Here is a 12813-nt window from a genome sequence, read left to right on the forward strand (position 1 = left end):
AGAAATATCTCAAATATTGTAATTTATTATTATTTATTTAGTATTGTATTATAATTAAATGTATTGACCTTATTCTAAAATGCGGAAGTGCGCCTGTTTTCGCGATTGTCGTAGAACTTCAGATTCAGTTGCCTATGGGAGAAATGACTAGGATTAATCAACGGCAGAAAACGGTCAAACTACTTGCTCTACAAACAAATGTTTGCATGACTATACAGACCAAGTAGAATAATATAATAAGAAAATATCAAAGTGCAACATCAAGCACTGTAATGAGCAGTTTTTAACATCAAAAAATGAATGGAAGTGAATGAGACCGGAAGTCTCAAGCCAAAAAGATTCAAATGGCAGCGCCCACTCATCCGCAGAGAATAAGGTGAATTAAATTAGAATATTTTTGTTTTTTAATACGGCAAATAAAAAATCTTTTTTCTTTGGGCCATTTGAAAAATTCCTTAGCATTTAACCCTTTACGAGTCTAAAGTTTCATTCATAATGGTCTTAAAAATGTTTTTAAAAGTCTTGAATTTAACTTAGTGAAAGCTGCAGAAACCCTGTTAATGTAAAGTGGTAATAAACAGTGGCCCTATAACCAGACACTGCATTTTCAATAAATTTTTCAGCATGTTGCACGCCATAATACAATCTGAACATTCTTAAAAAATCTCTAAATGTTTATTTATTAAATCAATATAATCACAATATATTGAATCCTTGAATATCGGTGTATGCCTTACTGAGGGATTATCATATTATATTATAGGTTTTTTACCATATTATATTTAGTTTTTTTTTTTTTACTTTTTTGTTGTAAAAAAATTTGTTAAAGTATTTAAAACAAATTAAAATAATTATACAGTGATGATATTTTCAGAACCGTCATTTAAAAACTACTCTGTTCTGTCAAAATAATCAAGTTTTTATTAGTTGCATACATTATTATAACATTAATTCTGAATCTGGTCATTTCTATGCCCAACAAAATTTCAATAATAAATGCATTTTCATTTTAATCAATAATGTTCCTTTTTTCAGTTGTAATTTAATGTAAAAGTAAAATAAAATACATTTTGATTCATACTTATATTAGTGCTGGGCAAAGATTAATCACAATTAATCAATCACTGTCAAAATAAAAGTTTATTTTGAGAATATATAAAACAATATTGTTAGATATTTAAATGTATCAATAATTTGTATTATATTATTGTACAGTATATATATATATGCATCTGTGTATTTACATGTAGATAATAAATATACACAGTACACAGACATTCAGTTTACTATGTCAAAACAGACTTTTATTTTGGATGTAATTAAATGTGATTCATTTATGTCCAGCACTATTCATTCATTCATTCATTCATTCATTTTCTTTTGGCTTAGTCCCTTTATTAATCAGGGGTCGCCACAGCAGAATGAACCACCAACTTGTCCAGCACGTTTTTACGCAGCGGATGCCCTTCCAGCCACAACCTATCTCTGGGAAACATCCGCACACACTCATACACTACGGACAATTTAGCCTACCCAATTCACCTGTACCGCATGTCTTTGGACTGTGGGGGAAACCGGAGCACCCAGAGGAAACCCATGCGAACGCAGTGAGAACATGCAAACACACAGAAATGCCAGCTGACCCAGCCGAGGCTCAAACCAGCGACCTTCTTGCTGTGAGGCGACAGCACTACCTACTGCACCACTGCGCCGCCTGTCCAGCACTAACTTATATATTTGTATTCCCCTAAAATACAGCCTCCGCTTCCAGAGGAAGATTACCCAGCATCCCCTGAGCTGGAGGAGGCGTCTCCTGTCTCCATCCCAGCTGAGTATTCTCTGATTCATGTGAAGAAGGTCTCCATCCCGCGGGTCAGTCTGGACCGCAGCAGTCCGGCCGGCTGGAGTCTCGACATCGACTCTGAGGGTACCTGGACCTTCACCAGCGAATACACACAGGAGCAGGTACAAGACCCGTGACACTGACCTTCACGTCTCCTCCTTTTGGGCTGACTTTCTATTTGGGCTGATTAGCTTTCTATTATTAGTGGTAGTATGGCTGTAGGCGAGTTTTGTAATTTGGGGAACTTAATGAAATGTCTTGTTGACAGTGGATCAAGTCGCTCGACGATCAGGGACGGACGTACTATTACCTGAGAGACGGAAGCAAGTCCCAGTGGAATTTACCTGAGGTGCGGAACGTTTCGCATGGTTCTTCTTCACATCAAGAACAATGATTATCATAACAGATCAGTGCTCACACCAGCACACAGTAATGTTTGATTATTAGAAGTGTGTGTTAGGGTTAATGTGTTAATGTAGTCTGCTTTACATGCTCTTTAAGTTACGTTTATTTTCGAGAGGTTCATGTGATTATGATTAGCTATCTTATGATTTACCAATCAGACGAATCTACACATACATAAATAATCAGATTTCCTTACCTTAGTCATCTTCCTCTTGAAGAATCCCCCATTCACAATTACTCCTCCCCCTCTTTCCTAGATTAATCCAGGACAGGGTGGCGTGGCAGCTCAGTGGTTAGCACTGTTGCCCTACAGCAAGAATGTCGCTGGTTCAAGTCCAGGCTGGGTCAGTTGGCGTTTCTGTGTAGAGTTTGCATGTTCTCCCTGTGTTTGCATGGGTTTCCTCCGGGTGCTCCGGTTTCCCCCACAGAATATCCTCGAGCGCGGGGCTCCCTCCATACAGTATTACGCAGGGTTTAAATGTGTATAATGCTTAACACTACAACAATGGTGGCTGAGAGAGAAGAACAGTTTATAAACATCTAGCAAACAGCCTTATCCAGCGAGAAGTGCCAACGCCGCAACACGTCACATTGCTTTATATTAGCCAAGGACAGACTGAATGGAACAAGGTTTAACTTTAATAAGACATGGAGCAATGCGCTTGTGCTCCCACATACAGTATAAGTGAATTCAATAAACCAAATTGGCACAGTATATGAGGGTTTTAATGCTGGGCATTCACTACATAAACATATGCTGGAATAGATGGCAGTTCATTCTGCCGTGGCAACACTTAATAATCAAGGAATAGGCCAGGGGGAGTTCTCAAGACCTATCTGATCTCAAACTCCCCTCTCTTCCAATGAAACAGGGGGGAGCCCCTGGCTCGAGGATCTTCTGAGCTCAGGGCTCTCTCCTGGGACAGCATGCCAAACACGCTTCACTATCAATGATCAGAGTGTGAACTCTTGAAAGTTGAGTGGAATCTGAATGGCTGGAGTTAGTGATGCATGATGTATCAGTTGTATAGTCTGTATTTAGCAGTAAATGACAAGTTTTAGTTGCGTTTATGGGCCTGATCAGAAAATAGTTATTTCTGCCTTACATAGATAGCACACGAGGGAGTGCTTTTTCCATTAAACAGAGAACTGGATTTTGGGAACAGGATTTTGGCTAAATAAAACTCCATATACAATTGAAGACAGAATTATTAGCCCAACTTTGATATATTTTTTATTATTTTTTTTATATTTTCCAAATGATGTTTAACAAGGAAATTTTCACAATATGTCTGAGAATATTTTTTCTTCTGGAGAAAGTCTTATTTGTTTTATTTCGGCTAAAATAAAAGCAGTTTTTTATTTTTTGAAAAACATTTTAAGGTCAATATTATTAGCCCCTTTAAGCTATATATATTTTTGATAGTCTACAGAACAAACCATCGCTATACAATAACTTGTCTAATTACCCTAACCTGCCTAGTTAACCTAATTGATCTAGTTAAACCTTTAAATGTCACTTTAAGCTGTAGAGAAGTGTCTTGAAAAATATCTAGTCAAATATTATTTACTGTCATCATGGCAAAGATAAAATAAAACAGTTATTAGAGATGAGTTATTAAAACTATTATGATTAGAAATAAGTTGAAAAAATCTCTCTATTAAACAGAAATCAGGGAAAAAATAAACAGGGGCTAATAATTCTGACTTCAACTGTACATGTATATTTTTCAGCTGAGAAAACTGTAGGATTTTTTAAAAAATGGTTTTACTCAGAAATACCTAGTCATTTATTTATAATAAACAAAGAAATAGGAAGGCAGGTTTATTTATATAGTACATTTCAAATGCAATGGTAATTCAGAGAGCTCTATAAAAACAAGAATATTAGAAGAATGATAGCATTTTAAAAGGAAGAAATAAGAAAGACACACAATGCGATCTGTCAGATTTAGCACAGTTCTCATTTGGTAAAGGCACATCCTTGATAGTATATTTTCTTTTATAACACATACCATATATTATATATATATATAACCTATATATAAGACGTTTAAATAAACATGACTTTTTTTTTTACAGTGTACAAAATGTACAAAAAGAGTTATTCTAAAGTTTAAAACGTCTCTCACTCTTTTAGTACTCTGCCAGTCCAGGACAGTATGGAGTGGGAAACGGGGCCTCAGGAGAGCAGGACACAGTGGGATCCAACTGGAGACACAGTGCAGGATACCCGGATGATGTATGTATTCACACACGTAGATACATTTTGTCACTAATTTGAGTCTTTGTGTTTGTTGACTATTAGAGCATGTTGATGGAAATGATGCCACTCAAGACTCCGGTATTCATTAAACAAACAAACAAAGGCCAAAAATAAAGCTGAGTGACGGTGTAATGTTTTCAAACCTTCCAACATCCCTGCGCTGCAGTGGGCAGGGTTTAAATGTGTATACTGCTAACCACAACAACAATGGCAGCTGAGAGAGAAGAACAGTTTATAAACACCTAGCAAACAGCCTTGTCCAGTGAGAAGTGCCAACGCCGCAACACGTCACGTTGCTTTATATTAGCGGTGGACAGACACTGAATGGAGCAATGTTTCGAACTTTATTAAGACATGGAGCGATGCGGTTGTGCTTATTTTCTGAAGTGTGACTCTGAATCTTTAAAGTTCACATGAACCTGAATATGCAGCCGTTTCTTTTTCCTATTGTGACGCAGTTCCTAGAGAAATGGAATAATTAATGAGAAACAGTGATCGTGGCTTGTTTTTTGCTTCTCTGAGCTGATTGGATGTAGTAAAGTAGGTATTTCATTCAGAAAGATCAGGAAATGGGTTTGGGGAAAGTTAATACAACCTAACAGACACCTCCTCTTCACCATTTCTGTTTGTTGTCATAGCGATGTCAAAACTGACAGTTGAAGGGGTGTGGTTAAGTATGTTAGCCACACCCAATGCCTCAGACAGACCTAATGTGACCTAATGATTTTAATTTTAGATTACAAGGGCAAACTATTTTGCTTTTCTTCATGGCATTCACAGATGAACTGTTCACCACAAAACTAGCAATGTGAGCTAACAAAATCTGTATGGTTAGTTTTGATTTCATGTTTACTTATTTTTATGTGTACTTAAAATCTCTCAGCAAACATTCATCTGCACCCGCTCTGCTACTCGATCCTCCAGTTTATTGATGTTGCTAACTTCTGTCTGACTTCCAGAGTTCCAGGACCCGCCTTAAAATGAGCTTCACTTTGGCCGGAATTTGTTCGAAATTACATCATATTAGTTCCCTTTATGATTTTGTTTGAAGTATCCTCCAGAGGATGTGTGTATAACAATTTATAACAACTCAGAATTGTGTGCGTGTGTGTGTGTGTGTGTGTGTGTGTGTGTGTGTGTGTGTGTGTGTGTGTGTGTGTGTGCCTTTCTGTCTTCTTACTCACACACACAATTCTAAATTGTTTTAAATTAATCCTAAAATGCTGATTATTAAATATAATGTTGATTATTAGTTTTTATAGATTATAGTGTGTTCTTTTTCACAATATTTACTAATTAACTACTACTATGTAATTTGTTTACATAAGTTCAATTTAATGTAAACATCATAAATGCTTTGGCAATACATGTGTAGCATTGCTGTCATCCCAATTTAAAGGTAGTTTGGCTTTAATTTAATTTAATTTAATTTAATTTAATTTAATTTAATTTAATTTAATTTAATTTAATTTAATTTAATTTAATTTAATTTAATTCAATTCAATTTAATTCAATTCAATTTAATTTAATTTAATTCAATTTAATTTAATTTAATTTAATTTAATTTTAAAAATGAGAGGGCCACACACTGGACACTAAGTGCACTAAACTATTTCATGTTCGCACCGCTTACATTTATTTTTGTTTTCCATCTAGTTTCATCTAGCAACATTTTTCCAACATGTGCGCTTTCACTGCTGGTGGGATTGTGCTCTGTTCACTATTTTGATCGTAACAGAATTTCACCCTGCGAGATATACAGTACAGAGAGATGATAAATGCTTTGCTATGTAGAGACAGAAATCTCATAGCATCGAGGAATAAGACTAATAACACAAAGCTATTTTGTTTGTTTAATGAAATATTGAAGTGTAGACCTGTTCTGTGGGATAGGAGTGTTCAACTTTTCCCTTTGTGATCTGGGTCTACAGTATTTACCTTATTCTCCGTGGACGAGCAGGCGCAGCCATTTGAATCATTTTGGCTCGAGACTTCCGGTCTCATTCACTTCCATTCATTTTATATGTTAAAAACAGCTTGTTCTGCTGCTTGATGTTGCCAAGTGATATTTTCATGTTATCCTATTCTACTTTGTCTGTATAGTCATGCAAACAGTTGTTTTTAGAGCAAGTATTTTGACCATTTTCTGACAGGTATTATTCCTAGTAATTTCTCCCATAGGCAACTGAATCGAAAGTACTAAAACAATTGCAAAATACGAGCGCACTTCCACATTGCAGAATAAGGTCAATATAGAACATAACAATTTTAATATACTGAAAATGGGTGAGAAAACTGACATTCAAAAGGGGTGGAGCAACCCCATAATTGAATGGAATGGGAAACAGTGCCAGGATTTAGCAAATGGTTAACCTTGCTTTGTGGAATGATGCCTGTGATGAACACCTGATCCTTCATGCATGTCCTTAGTGGCATTGTTTCCCAAATTGGCTCCTGAAGTGCACCTGAGGCTCAGTTTGTCGCTCTATTTAAACCCTCCTCCTCATTCAGTTTTTATAGCCTGCCATTGCACAAACAAATGCATTAATCCCATTTTACTTTGTGAACTTTTTTCATTGAAGCACCATCATACTGGACAGGCATGCAGTGTGCGAATTTTACCTCATGATTCATTTTTTGAGTTTGTCATTTTATTTTAACAGAAGAATCATTCATCATATATTCAGAATACATCAGACAGTGAAGCCTCCAGCTCTCCTGATACGCCACACAACGTAAGACACCAGACCAAACATTAATACCTTTCTAAATATTGGAATAAACACCAGTAATTAAATGAAATCTTCAGACAACACCCACATCAAAAATACTATAGTCGTTTATAGTAAGCACTGTTTCTGAAGGACTTGAATTAATTAGTTATGTACATTCGATAGTTGCCATGCTAATACAACAACTAACTATAGTACTATAAACAAAAAAACAATACTGTACATTTCCTGTATATACTACAATACGACATTGTTTGCTGTAGTGAAAACTAAAGTATACTGTAGTATTTATTTTAGTTTACCAATTAATTTAATACAACAGCATGCTTTAGCACAGGAGTTCTCAAACTTTTTTCATCAAGTACCACCTCAGAAAAAAAATGTCCCTCCAAGTGCCACCATATAACCAGTATTGAAATACAGTAGTGTAGCAGGCCTAATATTTATTATTATCGGCCACTTTAAACCTTATAAATAGTTTGAACATTAACACTGCTGTGCTTATATGTAAAAAACAAACAAACAAAATAAAATATCAACGTTTAAATTAAAATGTGCTTTTAAAAGTTCATTAAAAATGGTAGGCTGCTGTTCTAAAAAAGTAAAAAGAAATCTCGTGTACTTAAATGTAAAGTATTAACCTATAATATCCCATTCATCAAAGCCTGGAAATGCTGCTTAGACCTCATAAAAATAGGCTTTATGTCATCATATTCATATATGAACCATTTTTGATAAATTTTTAAATATATGTTGCATGTACATATGACATGTTGGATTACTCTGCGTACCACTAGAAGGCAGCCCGTGTACTACTAGTGGACACGCACCACAGTTTGAGAGCCACATTCAATACTGAAGAGCTGTAAATACTATATTTAATACACTTTACTATAGTATGGTTCAGTATTTGTTATAAATTACCATAGTATTTGTTCATGTAGGCATTCATATTATTTTAGCGCTCAAATAAAACTGCTTCTGCAAATTAGGAGCAGAAGTGGTCAAATCAGCAGATAAATAATAAATTCATGCAGTATTATTTTTGTCACACTGACCTCTTGTGGTTAATAGTGAAACCTACAGTCTGGCAAGATATAGCAGTAGCTGTACATTTATATTTACAATTAGAGATTTGCAATAACAGTACTGTAATACTCATTTAAATATCCCTACAGTAAATATATAGTAGCCTGGTAAATATAAATGTACTATTCATTTACCATCCAATGCCATTTTTACTTCTGGACTAGGTTTTTTTCAGTCATTCATAAAGGCATGAAATATTGGCTTGAAACTTGTTTGATGAAATAGTGCTATTTATGACTAAATGAAATGCAGATGAATTTACATTTGTGACTGCACATTCAAGTGACATTGACATCTGACTAAAGGGCTTTTAGCTCAAACTACACTGTAAAAAGGATCAGTACATTCGCCGTTTCTCGTATTTTGTGATTCATGTTTTTATTTTTGCCTGTTTATTAATGCATTTGAATTGCATTATGAGGCCTTGATCCTTCTTCTAACAACTTTTAAGTTTGAAAAAGTGACTTTTATTAACACTTTTAATATATTAAAGTGATTAATTGTTTGTGTTTGTGTTATATATTATGCTACAAACATCTTTTAATAAACTACCAGTACATTTTCTGTTATTTTAAAGACTTATCTCTCTATATATTATTATTTCTTATACATTATATTATTTCAAACTACTAAAATGTCAATAAAAGTCACTTTGTGAAACTGTAGAGTTAAAATTTCAACATCAAAAGTTGACAGAGCAGAGATCAACGTCCCATATTGCAATTCACAACTGTAAATAAACGGAAAACACTTGTGAATCACAAAATACAGGAATTGTTTAATAAGAGATATTTTTTATGTTTTTATGTTTATGTGAGTCATGTTTGATGTTCTTGTGTGTAGATAGCATTAACCTGCTTGTGATACTTTATGAAGTAGTCAATATATCAATAAATTGGTTCCTAAATTAAATATTAAATATCTCAATAATAACCTATTTTCCATATCGAGCTCTTATCATTTACTTTGCTCTCATGATATCAGACATTTTTGTCTCTTTTGTTATCGCTTAATTTTGTTAATAATTAATATTAATCATAAAATGGATAACGAAGCTGTATTTATTGACATAATAATATTTTTATTTCAGGTTTCAAATTTGGAGAAGGCTGGAATATTGAACAAAACAAAGGTGTCTGAAAATGGGAAGAAAGTCAGGTAAAGGTTTCCATCGTGATCTTGGTTTAATGGCCATAGATCAGTGGTGATCAACCCTGTTCCTGGAGATCTTCCTTCCTGCACAGTTCAGCTCCAACCCTGATCAAACACACCTGAACCAATTAATTAGGACCTGATCAACACTTGATAATTACAGGCAGGTGTGTTTGATATGGGTTGCAACTGAAATCTGCAGGAAGGTAGATCTCCAGGAACAGGGTTGGTCACCCCTGCTATAGGTAGATTTTTTGGGGTCAAATTCTAACATTTCATCAATCCTCCAATAGGAAGAACTGGGGTCATTCCTGGACAGTTCTCCATGGAGGTAAACTGACCTTCCATAAAGATCCGAAGTCCACACCAGCCGGGGCATCAGTGAGTTCAGAGCACCACAGTTAAAAATACAGTCATTTTGGGTTAACTAGGTTAATCAATTGCTATTGCTGTAAAAAAAAAAAATGCAGTCGATCCTAGTTATAGAGAAACAAATAATAAATAACTTGACTTTAAGTTGATCATTTGGAAAAGTGGCAGAAAGTAGATTTTTCTGTTGAATCATCTGTTGAGCTGCATCTCAATCATCACAAACACTGCAGAAGACCTACTGGAACCCTCATGAACCCAAGATTCTCATAGAAATCAGTCAAGTTTGGTGGGGGCAAAATCATGGTTTGGGGTTACATTCAGTATGGGGATGTGCGAGAGATCTGCAGAGTGGATGGCAACATCAACAGCCTGAGGTATCAAGACATTTGTGCTGCCCATTACATTACAAGCCACAGGAGAGGGACAATTCTCCAGCAGGATAGCGCTCCTTCTCATACTTCAGCCTCCACATCAAAGTTTCACGAAGCAAAGAAGGACAAGGTGCTCCAGGATTGGCCAGCCCAGTCACCAGACATGAATATTATAGAGCATGTCTGGGGCAGATGAAGGAGGAGGCATTAAAGATGAATCCTAAGGATCTTGATGAACTCTGGGAGTCCTGCAAGAACACTTTTTTTTGCCAAGATGGCTTTATTATTAAGTGATTTGAGTCATTGCAGAGATGTATGGATGCAGTCCTCCAAGCTCATGATGGAGTCAAACACAATATTCATTCTTTTTCGTCTGCAGCATGACTTTATATTCTATACTGGACATTATTCCTGTTGAGTGACGAGTCTTTTGACTAAGCAAAGTCAGACCTTACTGTACTAATTAAATCATTAAAAACCAAGACATGATCATATTTTATTTTGGTAAAATAAGCGTAATCTAGAGGCCTTTGCCTTTCATATAAGCCACTTCTGATACCAAAGGATCAACTAGAAGTCAAGTTATTATTTATTGTTTCTAAAAGTGACAAGACTTTTGTCAGGTAATGTTATTAAAACTTGTTAAAAGATTATATCTCTGTCAATTTAATTTGATGCAGATTTAAACGTTTTGACACAATATTTTTATTTAAAATCTTCCTTTGTTTCATCTTGAAAAAACAATCTTTCCAGTGTAGGATTTTGCATAACCCCGTATTTCATTTATGTATATCTGACACTGATTGTGTTTTATATTTCAAAGAGCAAGACAAATCAGATACTCCCAGAATTCACAGTGGATCTGAAAGGCGCCACAATTAACCGGGCGCCCAAGGACAAATCAAGCAAGAAAAACGTTCTGGAGGTACAGTACAGCCTTCAGTATGCTTAGACTCTTAAAAGAAACGGTTCTATATAGAACCAAAAATGGTTTTATCAAGCGCTTCATATATGGAACCCCAAAAAGTTTCTAAATAGAACCATTTTAAGGGTTCATTAAATAGAACCCCAAATGGTTCTTCGAATTCAAGTTAGATAGTTCTATTTAGAACCATTTAAGGGTTTAGGTAGCAGTTCAGCGATCGTGCCCGCACCGAATCTGTGTACGCCCGGCAGGCCAGAGTCACGGTGGCAGGCTAGATTGACCATCAGGCCACCGGGAATAGTCCCAGTTCTCCCTATGGCCAGTCCGTCCCTGGATATTATTAAAACTTTTTAAAGCCAATCATATTTTTAATTATCCATAGATGAAAGATCAGGTGTTATTTATGAAGGACACAAAAATGCAAGCTAAATGTATTGTGAAATATTAAACCTTTAAGTATATATATATATATATATATATATATATATATATATATATATATATATATATATATATATATATATATATATATATATATATAGTGTGAATGATGAATCTGTGGTGGACTTCTCCTTTTGAAAAATTAACCGTCACTCTCGAGGCTCTTCACCACCTGTCCACGACGATGATTATTAGTTTTAAATACATTTTTAAATCATAAAAACATGGTACTGCACAGTCTAAATAAATAAACTGGTTATTTTATTTATTTCACAAAATAATTTGTTAAAAATGTTAAATATTAAGTATATATAAAATATAAGTTATATGCTAATGTTCAAACCTGAATGAAAGAAAATCCCATCATACTGTACACTGATAAAGTTTTTGACCACATCATTCATTTTATTAGGTTTTGACTCAAAAAGCTTTGTATATCTGTGTTATAGCTTATAAATATTGTATAATCTTTACTAGATAATTATGTTATTAATCAAAAACTATAGAACCATTTTAATCAAAAAGGTTCTTTGCACTCAAAGGGTTCTAAATGGAACCATTTTTTGGCCAAAAGGTTCTACTGGCCAAGTATAGAACCCCAAGGTTCTATATAGAACCTCTAGGAACCTTTTTTTTTTAGAGTGTACTGTACGTTCTCTGTGCACTTCACGAGTGTGTATTCTTAATACGTTGTGTTTGCTCATTCAGCTTAAGACTCGGACTGGTGCCGAATACTTGATCCAGTACGACACCGATAGCATCATCCAAGACTGGCATAAAGTTATCTTAGATACCATACACCAGCTGGTGAGTCTTATAGTATCATAGTATAAAAATGATCAATAACAAAAATCGGTATATTTTATTCGATGCCGTATAAAATTGCTGGGTGGTTTTGACTCAGATTTGCTTCAAATGTGGACAGATGTGTAATTACATGTGTGTTTTTGCTGTGGGCCATCAGAACGGGGATCAGCATCACTCTGAAGAAGAGGACGAGGTCATTGATAAATCTCCAACCTTAGACAGAGAGGAGAGACCATTTGAAAAGAGAACTATGAGCACCGGTAATGCATTCAGCTCCTCACATTCTGGATTTTCTGCATTGCTATATTTAGTTTTTAACAGTATTTCCTGTCAATATTATTAGCCCCCTTAAGCATTTTTTCTCAATTGTCTACAGAACAAGCCATCATTATATAATGATTTGCTTAACT

The 12813-nt window shown here is 35.1% G+C and overlaps 1 protein-coding gene across 19 annotated transcripts in view; it reads left to right on the forward strand.

Moving 5' to 3' along the window:
• Positions 1 to 12813, forward strand: part of arhgap27 (Rho GTPase activating protein 27) — a 79350-nt gene that overhangs the window by 56078 nt on the left and 10459 nt on the right. For 8 of the 19 annotated variants that reach the window (XM_087275672.1, XM_087275687.1, XM_087275671.1 and 5 more), the window contains 9 exons: positions 1759 to 1965; positions 2112 to 2192; positions 4389 to 4490; positions 7178 to 7249; positions 9426 to 9493; positions 9781 to 9868; positions 11054 to 11155; positions 12305 to 12403; positions 12561 to 12663. In XM_087275672.1, coding sequence (XP_087131798.1) covers positions 1759 to 1965; positions 2112 to 2192; positions 4389 to 4490; positions 7178 to 7249; positions 9426 to 9493; positions 9781 to 9868; positions 11054 to 11155; positions 12305 to 12403; positions 12561 to 12663 — 922 coding nt within the window. Of the gene's footprint in view, positions 1 to 1758; positions 1966 to 2111; positions 2193 to 2505; positions 2593 to 4388; positions 4491 to 7177; positions 7250 to 9425; positions 9494 to 9780; positions 9869 to 11053; positions 11156 to 12304; positions 12404 to 12560; positions 12664 to 12813 lie in introns of all 19 variants that reach the window. The other 11 variants (XM_087275668.1, XM_087275669.1, XM_087275682.2 and 8 more) reach the window with 3 other exon arrangements.

Source organism: Danio rerio, chromosome 12, assembly GCF_052040795.2.
Source record: "Danio rerio strain M-AB ecotype USA chromosome 12, GRCz13ab, whole genome shotgun sequence".
NCBI classification, from domain to species: domain Eukaryota; kingdom Metazoa; phylum Chordata; class Actinopteri; order Cypriniformes; family Danionidae; genus Danio; species Danio rerio.